Below are 14,914 nucleotides of genomic sequence, written 5' to 3'. Positions count from 1 at the left end.
ACATTGCCGTGATGCTAGCTAGCAGCTATGTTCATGGCTACCAAATGCAAAGTTAATTACTGGTTTAGTGAAAAGGAACTAATAACTAATAAGGTATCATCATGCTAGCCGCCACATGCTACCACATTGCCACCCATTGTAATAATGTAATTTTTAAAAAATAATTGGTCCAAGAAAATATAGTGTATTGTTATATTCGTTCTCGAAAGTAAGAATAAAAAAATGAAAGTATAATTTGTCAATTATTTTAGTCTATTTTTTTAAAAAAAAATCATGTAACTTAATATTAACATGGTTTAAAGATCAAAATGACAATAAATAATTAAATTTAAAAAGTCAAATAAAATAACTGAAAATTCCGAAGACTTATATAAAATTTCCTTAGCTATATAGAGTAAAGTGAAAACATTTTACATTTTCAAATCCCAAAATGGCCTTTTTCCCCAACTTGATATTTCTTGTTTTCTCACAAGGTAAGAGTGTAATTATCCTTGCTTTCTATCCAATCCCTCAATACAAAGCGTGAATTGTTTTAAATAATATTTGAGTTAGACTTCTCCCTTCAAATGAAAAAATAATAATATTTTTTCTCCCTAGTAATAAAATATAAATATCAAAAAATTTATAACAGTTCTTAACCAATCAAACAAAATCCTTTCTAAAAAAAATAATAATATAGCCATATGTTCACCAATTATGTTCTTTAAGGATGCAACACGTTGACTTTAGTATAATCCCATTGCTTGTCTTAGCATTAACAGTGTGTTATTTATTGTTATTTATATATTGTCTCTTTGATTTTAAGAAGTTATTATTATTATTATTATTGGGACGAAACTGTGTAGAAGAAAGTGAGCGTGTTAAATTGTCATATCATTTTTCATGCCTTATGTCATTTTTGAATTTTCTTAAAAAACGGGCAATTAATTATTATTATTATTATTTTAAAATGGGAATATATATTTTGTACGAGAGTCTTTCACTCTTTTGTCTCTTCTCCATGCAAATTTGTACTGGTTATTGATAGACAACCTTGTTACGTACGTAAGTATGCGTTTGGTTTGTTGGCAGCACGAATTTCAAGATTGTTTAACGGAAAAATATGTAAGAGGGAGTTTCAAAACGAAAGTAGGTTAAGGGTTGTGGAACGACAAATCAAACACACTATATTACTTTTGGAAATTCAATAACTGCCAACCTCATCATTTATTTTGCATTAATCATTCCGAAATCGTTTACTTTTCCTCAAAGAATTTGAAGGATGCTTTAGCAGCGCCATTTGTACTTCCATTTGCCATCAATTGATGAGTATTTTTAATAAGACAAGATAATTTGGTCCATGCCTCCCATTCTTTGAATCTTATATTGATGCAAATTATGCAACTTATAACCCTCTGGCACTGTATATGTACGCAAACAAACTTTTAAGCCATGAGTGCCTCAGTCATTGTTTCTCTTTCACATCTAACAAGCATGAAGCTTCAAAGAGTGAATACATATATAATTCCACATTTACTCGTGCTTTTCATGATCTTGTTAGCTTCAACATCAACAAGAGCACAAGTTGAAGAACTTGGTAATTTTCTGGCCAAAACTTATTTTTTGACTTAGGATGTGTTTGAATTAGTGTTGAAATCATGTTAAACGGAGAAATTACGCGTTCCAATGCAAAAATATTAAATCAACTATGTTGTAACTTTTATCTGTGTATTCGTTGGCGTTAGATTCAACTGTTTTTTGAACATATATTTACTACCTGAAACAAAAAGACATTCCGTGAATATTTGAGTAATAAATTTTAACATATTAGTTCTGTGTTATACCATTTTTAATTTTTTTGTCGTGTCTCATGACCATTCTTAAAATCAAATGGGTATATATCAAGCAGTATTGTGTTGTGATACTCTTACATTTGAGCAAATCAAAGGAACTTTTAATTCTATCTATGTATGTGGTAATTGATGCAATTACTAGAAGAAATGTATGTAACTGTACAGAGGACGAGAGAGAGTTCGATTATATTGGAGCAAGTGAAAAGGGGCCTCGTCACTGGGGAGAGATGAAAAAAGAATGGTCATCTTGTAAAAATGGACACTTGCAATCTCCCATAGACTTGTCATGTGCAAGAGTCAAAATTATCCCTCGATGTCGCCAACCTGATATATACTACACAGCTACTAATGCCACTATCATCAACAGAGGCCATGATATTGCTGTGAGCACCTTCATTCTATGCAAATTATACTATACTAATACTCATCATTGTCTTTATTAATTATTACCACTAAACATTCCACATGTGTGTCCACATATGTTTCTTAATAATACACTGATTTTTGCAAAAAAAATTATGACAGTTTCGTATACATACACCTTTCATCATTCATAGGAATTGAATTATGCGCGAAACGCGGGATAGTTGTTTATTTTATACATAGATATAGTTGTAGTTTTACCTATCAATATTGGATAATCAATAATTCAATACAAATTTTATATTACAATATATTATGCAACAGACCAAACAGTCCTTCCCCGTTTATTTTCTTAATCCAAGCTTTGCTGCATAATTCTTAAAATCTAAATATCGAAAACAACATCATAACACAAAAACCTGATTATACCAAAAATCCATCTATTATGAAATTGTTTGACTTTTGGCTGCGGGTGTATGCATGATGTTCTCACAATGGTATTGATAAATCTTGTGCTCATGATTAAATCGTGTTTGTAGCCGAAAGATATGTAATTAATATAGATGGTGTTTAATTTATACACAACAATACAGCAACCAATCCCTTGAACATGAAAATTTAATAGCATGATGCATAGTCATATATGTATGTGCTGTACGTGGTTGCAGGTATATTGGAAGGATGATGCTGGTTCAGTATACCTCAATGGAACCGAATACTTTCTGAAACAATGTCATTGGCACTCTCCTTCGGAACATTCCATGAATGGCAGGAGGTCTGTCTTTGCTTCTTTTTTGCTCAAAAGTTTAAGAATGATCGGTTTTTTTTTCAAAAAAATATTATAAAAATATATAACATAATTTGTACTTTTGTTTCAAGAGACATCATGAAGCACATATTAAACTGATGATGATACATCTTATAACATGTTTGGTTTAATTTGCGTCTCTTAGCAGTTGACGCGAAGCAGCTAGGTGTTGTTTCTGTGTCATTTTCCAGATTTTGAGATGGAATTGAGCCAGGATAGGCTCAAGCAACTAAAATTCAAGCCTTACGTCCACTAACAAAAAAAAAAAATTTACTTTTAGATTTTAAAAAATAAAAAAGACCACATTTATTAGAAAAAAATGACAGTATGATTGCAAAAAAAAAAAAACCTAATATATTGTTCTCGTTTAAAACAAAATATTTCTTCTAAAATTTATTTTAGAGTTCATTTGTTATTGGAGCAACCCTAAATTGAGTATTAACTTATTTATTACTCCGAACCAAACACATAAATCAATTGAATTTGTAATGTATCAATAGTATTGAATTGGATGATATCTGAATTGGAACAAAGTGATTTTATAGGATCAATAACTTGTTTTTATTTTTTAAAAATATGAGTAACCATGCATGCATTTTTCTTAATACAATAGATATGACTTGGAGATGCACATGGTGCATGTAAGTCCGGACAACAAGATTTTTGTGGTTGGAGCTCTCTATAAGTTTGGTCATCGTCCTGATCGTTTTCTCTCTCAGGTCATAATAATTACCCCCAAAACATTGTTCCAATTTAATATTTTCTGATTTTCATAATTTCCATCATTACTCTAAAAACAACCAAACAAGTACTAATAATGTATTTGTATATTCAGTTGGAGAAAGACATAAAGCACCTGGTTGATAATGAAGTAGAAAGAGAAATTGGAGAGACAAATCCCTCAGGATTACAGACAAGAGGCAATGCGTATTACAGATACGTAGGCTCACTCACCACTCCTCCTTGTACTGAAGGTGTCATCTGGAACATTGATAGAAAGGTACAAATTACTAAAACTATCTATTTTTTTTTTCCTGCTAACTGTTACCTGTTACTTCAAAAAGTTTTCTTTTGTATCTAAAAATATAATTTTGGACCCTAATATCAATTTCTTTTTGTTTTAATTTAGTCTCTTAAATTTAATTTTTTTTTAATTTTAGTCCTATACATTGTGTCTGTTAAATCAAATTAGTTTTCCGTCTGATAAAAAAAAATTAGTTCTTCCGTTAATTTACTACACATTAATTTAGTAAATACGTGACATTAATTGTTTTGGCGAGCATTTTTACATCAATCAAAATTAATATTAATAGTGTAAAAAAAACTAATAAATGGATTATTTTAATCTAACTGAAATACTTTAATAACAAGAGTGTAAAATGAAGATTTTAAAACTTATGAGAACAAATCAAGAAAAAAAAAAGTCAGAAGTACCAAAATTATATTCTAGTCTTTTTTTTTTCCTTCTTTGAATTACTTTCGTCTCTTCTTTCTCTTAATTATTATGACTGTGTATTATTGATTTGGAATTTGGAATTATCCTATATATTCCTCAGATTAGGACAGTTTCGGAAGAACAAGTGAGGCTTTTGAGGGAGGCAGTGCATGACGTAAGTCACTCAATGCGCAATTATTCAATATAAAATTCCAAATTTTATAAGATACTAGATGATAATTTAGTTACACTAAGGATAGTTTCAATTCATTCATTGAAGAACCTCTCACATAAGCACTTCCAACCTATTGATTTAGCTGTGGCCATTGCAGCATGCAGAGAGGAATGCAAGGCCAATGCAGCGACGTTACAATCGAGATATATTATACTTCCGATCCAAAAGCAGAGCAAAACCAGAATATTATTAATTCTGAGTTTACTTCCACGACACAATACATGATGATGATGTTTAGAGCTCCGTTATTGTTGTCTTATGATAATAATGTTCTAGCTAGCTAGGTGGTTCATGGTTAATAAATTAGACTTCCTTTAACGTATAGATACTTGATTTTTAGTATAAATGTATTAACAAGTTAAAGACTTTTTTAAAAAAAAGTTAAAATAGATTAATAATGTAGTTCGTTAACATATTCATACTAAAAATAAAAATAAATATATGTATAAGTACAATAACAAATATTTGTAGGGTGTGTATTTTTTAGTGAGTGCATTAACAAGGAATAACTAAAATTTTTCTTAAAATATATTAATGACATAGGTTGTTAACGCACACATACTAAAATACAAATGCGTGTGTTAAATTATTCATAATTCTCTTGATTCATTTTCTTAAAATATAATGATTAAATTTAATTTCTTATTAGAACCATTAATTAGATTTCAAAAAAATTAATAATGATAGCCTTTTTTTATTTTGATGCAAATGAATCCTAAACCTGACATATTCACTTATAAGATATCATAATTAAAGAATTTAATTAATTAAAATATAAAAAATAATTAAATGTATGAAACATTGAAGATTAAATCAAAATTGTGGATTTTTTAAAACATGGAGACCAAATTATGTTTTAAAAAATCTACCATTTTGGTTCAATCTTCAATTTTGCATAATTTATTTCTTTCATGAAAATAAAAAGAAACAAAAATCATGGATTAAAAATTATAGGAGACCAAAATTATAATTTAACCAATAATTTAACAGATAAACCAAAATTATTAATTTATAAAATTAGGTTTCAAAAAAATTAATAATGATAGTTTTTTTTTTTTAATTTTGATGCAAATGAATCCTAAACCTGACATATTCACTTATAAGATATCACAATTAAAGAATTTAATTAATTAAAATATAAAAAATAATTAAATGTATGAAATATTGAAGATTAAATCAAAATTGTAAATTTTTTAAAACATGAAGACCAAATTATGTTTTAAAAAATCCACAATTTTGTTCAATCTTCAATTTTGCATAATTTATTTCTTTCATGAAAATAAAAAGAAACCAAAATTATAGGAAACTAAAATTATAGTTTAACCAATAATTTAACAGATAAATCAAAATTATTAATTTATAAAATTAGGAGGACTGAATTACTATTAAAAATTAGGGAAACAAGATTATGAATTTGAAAAATTAGAAGAACCAATACAATTTAGCCTTAAAAATAAGTAATTGGTTTTTTTCTCAACATGTGAAAAAGAAGAAAATGTTTAAACTTTCAAGTAGAGGCAAAAGGCACACCTCGTGAATTTCAAGTAGAAGCAAAATATGCATTTTTTTTTTTATCTTATTGAATACAAGGTCAGCTCAAGAGTAAAAGTAAAACAACTAAAAAATTTAAATTTTACGTCCACTGATTAAAAAATATTTATTATAATTTTTTAAAAATCCAAAAAAACGGTGCAACACACCAACAGGTCACAAAAAAACATCTATTATTAATTTTTATATAAAAAAATCACATGTGACAAAAAGGTAAAATAAAAAAATTATCTTAAAATTTGTTTTAAATATCACTCATTATTAGATCAACTCTGATTGAATGCACATAGTCGTCATTGAGGAACTTAATTTAACCAAAAAACCAAAACAAAGAGACAAAATCCAAGCAAATCATAGCATTTAATTTGCGAAAGCAAGAATATAGGTCTGTTTAATTTGTGTAATTTTTTGTCGTTTTGGTATAAGAGTCACGACCATATATTTATTGAGGAATTCAAGTTCAAGGAAGGCCAAAAGGAGACAAAATCCAAGCTAATCATACATTTGCAAAAGCAAGAAAAGGTCAGATTAATTTTTGTAATTCTTTTTATTGTTTGATAAATATTAGAGCCACCACCGTACGTATAATTTTATTGTCCAACAAGGAACTTAAAGTTCATGTGAGACAAAAGGAAGGAGACGAAAACCTAGCAAATCAGCAAGAGCGGGCTAGTTTGATTTTTTTATTGTTTGATGTATATTAGAGTCAGACACGCACACACACAAAGGAGACGTATGGTTAGCTGTAAAACATGGTACAAGCATATCCCTTTGCTTAGAGTCTCTATTTACATTTTATTTAATAGGTTTAAATATGATATAGATCCCTAAAATATACTCAAATTTTATAATTGATTCCTAAAAAAAATTGTTTTTCGTTGATTCTTGAAACTTCAAAAATTTTGTGGGAGATCTTTGTCGTTAGTTTTCGTCCAAAATATAATGGTGTGTCCGCTAATTAAACACGTTAGCGATACACATGCGAAACCATGTTAGAGGTATCAATGACATAGCATTCCACTTGGATTTTTTTAATTTCTATATTTAATTTAATTCAATAAACTTTTATTAAAAAAAGAAAATAAAGTTAAAGTGGTCACGGAAGGCAAGACCAATGTTGATGACATCGAGGGAGCGGGGCTCGAAGGAGAAGGAGGCAAGGCGAAATTGGAAGACGCGATACTCATGCGCGGAGGAGGAAGATGCAAAGAGGGAAAAGAGAGGGTTTGATGGAAATTGAGTTTGGGTTTTGGATTTGGGAAGATAATTGGGAGAGAGAGGAGAGGGAGGTGACAGAGAATTGGCACATGGAGGGACGAAAGGGGGAGCGACACTGGCGGAGGACCAGCCAAGGAAGGGGGAAGAGGTGGGGAGGAAGGATGGGAGGACGTTGTCGGTGAAGTTGTGGAAGGAGGGGGAGGTGAGGAAGCCAGTGACAGTGGCAAGGAGGGTGGCTGAGGAGGAGGAGGTGTCGTCGTCATTGTAGACAGTGTAGTTCACGCGTTTGGACGTCGACGACGTAATTCACATGTTTGGATGTCATATATGTATCCTTGACGTGTTCAAATGGATTTTGGATAGAGACTAATGATAGGAATTTCTCACAAAATTTTTAAACTTTCAGAGAGATCTAGCAAGAAACAAAAAAATTCTAGAAATCAATTACAAAATTCAAATATATTTTAAAAATCTCTAACATATTTTTATACAGGAGAGAAGAAGATTTAGGCTAGTGTCGCTTCATAATAATACTTACGCGATAGAAATAATTATGCTTAAGATGCATGACGAATGCATATATATTTTTCATCAAATTAATTCTTATATCACAAATCTGAATATAACTAATTTGATTAACGAAATACGTGTATTTTTATTTTCTACTGCAAATACGTGTATGTTAATACTTTTTGCTGAGAGAGTGTATGTTAAGACTTAAAAGACTAATTAATACAAATTATATATAGACACACACATCTTATCATTTAATTATTATCAATATAATTGGTGACATTCTATTTTAAAAAGGCTCATTTAATTATACATAGACACGCACATCTTATCATTTAATTAAAGTTGATATTTTAATCTTGTTAATGAATCAATCACTAATGTCAGAGGCGGCTGTGATAAAAATATGGGGCACATAAAGATTCTAGTAGATTTCTTCATGTAGGACAAGAATTTAACCTGAAAAAATATATAGAGATAAAGAAGTCAAGCGATTCTTTTTTATAAAAAATAACTTTTTGGTGCATTTATTTCCAGTCAAGGGATTCAAATTCAATTTCCCTCGGTCCGACGACTGCATGGTTATATATGTTAAACAATTCTAATTCTATATGTTTGTTGAAAAACTTTTAATGAATAATATTTTAACTATCAACTAACTGTCATGTTTGAACATGGAAGTGGTAGAGGTGATTCACCATGGTTTGTGGATATGATTCAGAGTTCTTCTATGGCATATGTTTTGTTTATATGGGAGATTCACATGTGACACGGTTTAATTACTTAATTTAGTGCAAAGCTAGATGCAGGTGCAACTCTGCAAGGTTGGGTTTGTTGAATGGAAAGGTCATTGTAATGTTAGTGATGTGGGACAATGACTGTTTGTTTAAGGAGATGACAGAAACCTATCTAGGGCTGCTCTAACTTGCAAGTTGAAAGGTGTTAATTAAGTGAATATGGTGGCAAGGGGCAAGGTTAGGTTCGTTATTTTTTCCCCTTCTTTCCTTTATCAATTCAATATTTTTACTTTCATTTATTTTGCTTGTTTCTGTTTTTAATATTTTCTTATTTATTTATCTATTTTTATTTTATTTTAACTCTCATGACTAATTAAGGCGCTATAGGCTAACGTGTTATGTAATTAGACAAAGAGTGGAAATGTTAACAAGGGGATCAGAAATGCTAAAATTAACAAATATAAGATACATTAGAAGATCACAAAATTAGGGTGTGTTTATATTCAAGTTGATTTTTCATTAAACGTGAAAGCTATAATTTCGGAAAGTGCAAAATGAAGAACACAACGAATTCAATGTGTGTTTGATTTACCATTTGAATGGATGGACATACATTTCAAAGTAGCATTGTGTGAGAAGTAATAATTTTTTACTTTTGATTGAACGACCGTTTGAAGGATGCACACCAGATAAGCATGCATTACCTAAGTTGACTACTTCAGTTCAGGTCTATACACCGAATTGCATAATCAGTTGTGTTATTGAGTTGATTTTGAACAAAGTCAAGAAACAGTTCAGTTTAGTTTTATTTAACTCTTATGCAAGAGAACAGGTAATTAACCAACAAATTAATATGTAATTATTGTAGTATTTTATATGATTATTACAACCATGATCGCATGAGTATACAAAATCATAATAAGAGAGGAATAAAAAGCAAAATGCTAGAAAACAAGATAGGACTATATATATATATAGGAACGACGACTAATAATCAAAGAATTATTAACAGACAAATAAATATCATTGTCGACAAAATTAAATTATGTGGCTAATTATTAATCCTTCCGCTTTTGGGCATAGAGTTGTATCCCTCGTCTATTCAGGGGTTGTATAGGTCTGGCATTCTTCTCTGCATGCTGCCATAGAGTAAATCGCACATAGGTAACAGTTAGAGATGGTTGAAGTTGATATCTCTAGTTTATTTTTTTCCCTCAAAAAGAAATAGCTAAACATTATTGAATTCAATTTATATATATGTTTGATTTCATTATTAGTACAATAAATCAAAGTAGAATACTTACATCGTGGACAGCCTCTCTAAGTAAATTGACTTGAGCCCTCGACACAGTTCTTATCTGATGAACATGCAAGTTTGAAGTTTCAATTAAAAAGGTAATTACGATAATTCATGGCAGAAAAAATATATATTTTCTTTTTAATTTACTCAATAAAAAAAAAAAGAAAAATATTATTTAATATATAAGATCGATCCAACGATGAAGGAGATCTAAAATAAATTTTAAGAAAAAAAATATTTAAAATGAGTTATATGTTAGATTTTTTATCAACATAAATAACCTTTTCAAGATATGATGTGATCTTTTTTATTTTATAAAAATTAATAATAAATGTTTTTTTGTTTGTGAATAACTTTATTTTTATTTTTAGACCGATCCTCTTGATATATAGGCCTTTGAAATATATATGACCTCTTTAAAACAAAAGAAAGACAAGAAAGGAAGATATAAAAGTATAAGAGAGATGTGAGAAGATCAAGATGCATCAAAAAAGGAAGAATGATCTAGATTGAAAGAATAACAGGGTGCACAAGAAATATTAGAAAAGTAACGTGAGGATATTTCAAAATTAATTAGTGAAAACAACGTATTGAAGGTTATTAAAGCATATATATATATTACCTTTTTATTAATAGTCCAAATGACACCTTCTATGCAAGGAGGGACAGTGAGAGAGCCCATGTATCTGTAGTATTTCTTGCCACCCAACTTAATTTTTGAGGGATCGAACACCCCAATGTTCTTTTCTTCTTCTTCATCCACCATGGTTTTTATAAATTTTGACAACTGAAACCATTTCAAGCATATATATATACTTATTATTCAGATAAATAGTTATCCTAATTAAACTTGTCATCAATCGTACATGTGTGTATATAAGTTTTTATTCCTAGCTACGTTTTGGATCATTAAACAAAATTAATGAAAAGTTACCTTGTTGAGAACAGAATCGGGCCGTCCAATCTTATAGAAAAGTCCAACAACAGCAATTTTGCCTTTCCCGTTTATTCTTTTGCTTTCATGAACCATGTGGAGCTCCAAGTCATACCTAATAATATTTCAGTTTTTTAAGAGAAACTTTTTAATTAATATTTTTAATCAAATAAGATAAGGAAAAAAACTTAGATGTATTAGGGCACTTTTTTTACAGAAGTACTAGGGTACTTTAATTTAGTGTTTCATCAAAATTGAAATTATATTTCACCTTAATCAATATAACTGACATAATAAGAGTTGACTTTTAATTAACAACGAAGGTGAAATTCTAATTTTAAACAAAGAGCAACATAAAAATATATTTAAATATTGTGCATACGTTCCATCCATAATATAATATTAATCATCAAGAAGAATTATTGTATTAATATATTAATACAATACTTAAAGACAGTGATTTTGAAGCAAAACAAACCTCCTGCCATTGATTGTATGTTCTGAAGGTGAATGCCAATGGCATTGATGCAGAAAAAACTCGGTGCCGTTGATGTTTATTGATCCAGCATCTCCCTCCCATTTCAGCTGCATATATACGTTACGTAAATTATAAAGAGATTTTAGATTTTAATCAAAGTTTGAGCGACCAACTAAATTTAAATAACAATATGGATATCTTATAGTTTAATCTTATATATATTATAGCTTAATCTGAACAAATTTAGTGCCAGCTAGCTAATATATGAATGACAGTTCATTGCCCAGACATGTTGAGCTGTGTATAATTTAGACAGATATACTCAATCATAAAAAATTCTTTCATCTTACTATAAAATGTACAAAAGTTTAAAAACAAATAAGAACCCTTGGGTATATGAATTGCATCTGATTCGGTTATTTCATGCAAACTGTTCTTTACCGTTGCACTATAGTATCATGTAAACCAGAGTCAATTGGACAAATCTTTTTTAAGGCATGTGCAAGACAGATAAGAAAAAATCGTCAGGTTGCGAGAAGTATGAGACTTTTGTGAAACAGAAACATTAATTCTAAATTCCTTATAATATCTTTCTAATTATTAAATAAAAAAAACATATTACATTTTTGTATGTTTTTAAGATATTAAATTTGCATCTTTTTTTATAAAATAATAGTAAGATTATAAATAGCGGTGTAGCTAGAATGAATATGAATTAGATAAATAGAAGAAGCAGACAAATAAAGAAAGAAAAAGTGAAGAATGTAATAAAAAAGAGAAACAAAAAAGAAGAAGAAGAAAAAGAAAAAGAAAAGAATAAATTATGTAAATTAAACGTAAGAAATAAGGAAAAATTCTAGCCGTTTGAAATTGTTAAACTAATGTTTCTGTAGAACTAAATATCTATGATCCATCATGGTGCATTATTGGGACTCAAGACACTATCATCATGTCTCTTCCACACTCAATGAATTTGTAGGTGGGCTCAGGAATTACCAGCTTTCAGCAAACATTTTCAGATGAAATAAAGGGGAACCCCACTTCAGAAAACTGTTACAATAAAGTTCTTTCTATACCTTTATTTTTATTTGAAACACAAAATAAAATTAAAGCATATATGTTCTTGCATGAATACATATGGTTGAGGTTGAGGTTTTGAGATATTGTGATGAGTGATTGATTGATTACCTCAATATCATGGCCTCTGTTCTTGACAGTGGCATTCTGAGGCTTATAGTACTTCTTAAGCTCCCCTAACTTTGGCACCACTCTCACTCTGTGGCTTGACAAATCAATTGGAGATTGCATTTTGCCACTTTTACATGTTTCCCATTCCTTCTTCAGTTCCCCCCAGTGTGAGGGACCCTTCTCACTCCCTTTTATGTAATCAAACTCACTCTCATCCTCTACACAGCCACATACATGATCATTAGCCACAAAGCACGAATCAAAAGATGGAAATTAAATTAACCGAAAAGGTTTAATTCACTTGGTTAAGTAGGATGTGTGAGTTGTTGTAAATCATCATTTCCTATTGTCTTCGATTAAAAAAAGGAATGAAATTAAAAGACTTGTTCCACTTACCAACTTCCTGTGCATTAATCCATGTTGAATGGAGAAGGATGGTTACAAGTATTATCAAATTTGGAAGAAACACTCTAAGCTTGCCTGGATGCTTCATGTTGATTTCAATCAGAAAGATGAAGATTGAGATTTCCAAAGTTTAAATCAATAAAAAGGGTGATTCTCAGATATATGCAATTAAAGGGAGGAGGGATATCTTTTGCGATATGGAAGGACATTAAGCATGCTATATATATACATTGCCAGGCATTAAAAATGTTTTAAGGTTTGGTGAGGGAAAGCGAAACTTCCTAGTCATAGAATTTCAGTTTGGTTATAGAAAAAAAACATTCTTTTTTCAGTTTTTGTTATAAAAAAAATTCAGTTTTAAAATTTGTTTTTATTTTTTCGTTATTAAATTATTTTTGAGTGATCATAATATTAATACAAAATATTCTTCAATTTTATTGATAATTAATCTACATCAAAAAATTTATTATTCGATTATTTGAAATGTAAACTAAGAATGTTTTGTACTTGTAAGAAAACGAGAGTCTCGGTCCAACAAAGACTGGTTTTCCATTTTATATCATTAGTCTTGAAAAAAACGAAACATAAGTAAACTTACGTCTATAAAGTTACTAAGAAAGAAATGGAGTAGCTAAATTCAATTCCGTGTTTTCTTCTTTTTTGGAGGGCATTTAACAAATAGCACACAACACAATACATCTAGCACTTTTTTGTTTCTAGTTTCTACGAAGAACATCAAAATAAATTTCGACATTTGTATATGTCCTTTGACGTGTCTAGTTGGTAAGAATTCAAATCAAACTTAAATAAAGGCATTGAATTTATTCTCTATTTATTTTTAGTACAAAAAAATAATTATATAGAAGTGAAATCAATTATTGGTCTATGTTAATAAGGACAGAACAACCCTACATGTGTACGGGATATGGAATTCTATGATGATTAACCTCTCCGTGAAATGAAATATTATGATTAGGGCAGGGACATGTGAAATCAATTTGATCAATTCTAGTTATTTGGATCTAGCTCACGTTGTTAGGTAGAAGGTAGATGAAACTTTAGCAAACCTAATTCTCTAAAAAACCATGTTTCACGGATTTATGCAGTTAGTGAATCGTATTTGTTGCATAAGATCACATGGCTTAAATTTTAGATTTGTATTAGTGATCCGATTTTGATTTTTTTTTTGTTTTATGTTGTTCGATTTCATTCGATCATTCTGGTTCGTTGATTATGTAAATGAGTGCAAGGAAAAACCAATCATAGAGAATCCGAAATCGAAAAACTTTAGTAGGTGATGGTATTATTATTATTATTATTTTAAAGTGGTGGTGGTATTATTTTGAATTTTAAACGTGTAGTTAAATAGTAAAAACAAATAATTAGAAACAATACAGTCAAAAGAAGATTGTTTGTATTTGTGCGTGGCACGCGTTGAGAGTTGAGACAAACCACACACTACGCGTATTCTTTTTTTCTTTTTCCATTTCGCGGTTATTCTTATGGAACCCGTAAAAGTTATTTTTATAAAATATACGACTAAAAATATTTTATTCTTTTTTAACTACCATAGATTCATCACTTCTTCTATAAGACTTTGAGGTATTTTTATAAATTTTGATATTTAAAGCAACATAAGAGACCAGTTCTAATTAGTTCAAAATTTAGTGTCTATTTACAGGGATGCATTATGTAAAAACTAAATCCAATTTTTTCTTCATAAAGATAGTGTATGTTATCAATTGAATTTTTCTGGTTGATTAAAATTATTTTAACATGTTAGTATAAATGGGGAGGAATTAAATGATACAGTATAACTTACTTAGACTATTAAATTATTTAATAACTTTTAATTAAATAATTTTATTTCAAAAATTTATTATTGAATTGAAAGTATTTTTCATATAAATTATATCT

The 14,914-nt window shown here is 29.4% G+C and overlaps 2 protein-coding genes across 2 annotated transcripts; one reads left to right on the top strand and one right to left on the bottom strand.

Annotated features, from left to right (window-relative positions):
- Positions 1 to 1,328: 1,328 nt before the first annotated feature.
- LOC100784540 (alpha carbonic anhydrase 7) lies at positions 1,329 to 4,991 on the top strand. Its single transcript, XM_003536961.5, has 7 exons — positions 1,329 to 1,576; positions 1,998 to 2,215; positions 2,864 to 2,970; positions 3,617 to 3,722; positions 3,839 to 4,003; positions 4,560 to 4,613; positions 4,771 to 4,991. Exons 1-7 carry the CDS (start codon positions 1,432 to 1,434, stop codon positions 4,864 to 4,866), a joined length of 891 nt encoding a protein of 296 aa, XP_003537009.2. The 5' UTR covers positions 1,329 to 1,431; the 3' UTR covers positions 4,867 to 4,991.
- Positions 4,992 to 9,540: 4,549 nt separating this feature from the next.
- Positions 9,541 to 13,312, bottom strand: LOC100797935 (alpha carbonic anhydrase 7). Its single transcript, XM_003535140.4, has 7 exons — positions 12,989 to 13,312; positions 12,593 to 12,810; positions 11,405 to 11,511; positions 10,927 to 11,041; positions 10,615 to 10,779; positions 9,997 to 10,050; positions 9,541 to 9,831 (listed from the first exon to the last, which is right to left on the bottom strand). The coding sequence occupies exons 1-7, from the start codon at positions 13,083 to 13,085 to the stop codon at positions 9,751 to 9,753; spliced, it is 837 nt and encodes a 278-aa protein (XP_003535188.1). The 5' UTR covers positions 13,086 to 13,312; the 3' UTR covers positions 9,541 to 9,750.
- Between the last annotated feature and the right edge of the window lie 1,602 nt (positions 13,313 to 14,914).

The sequence above is a fragment of the Glycine max genome, chromosome 10 (assembly GCF_000004515.6).
Source record: "Glycine max cultivar Williams 82 chromosome 10, Glycine_max_v4.0, whole genome shotgun sequence".
In the NCBI taxonomy this organism is placed as follows: Eukaryota; Viridiplantae; Streptophyta; class Magnoliopsida; order Fabales; family Fabaceae; genus Glycine; species Glycine max.
This window is presented reverse-complemented; position numbering and strand designations above follow the sequence as displayed.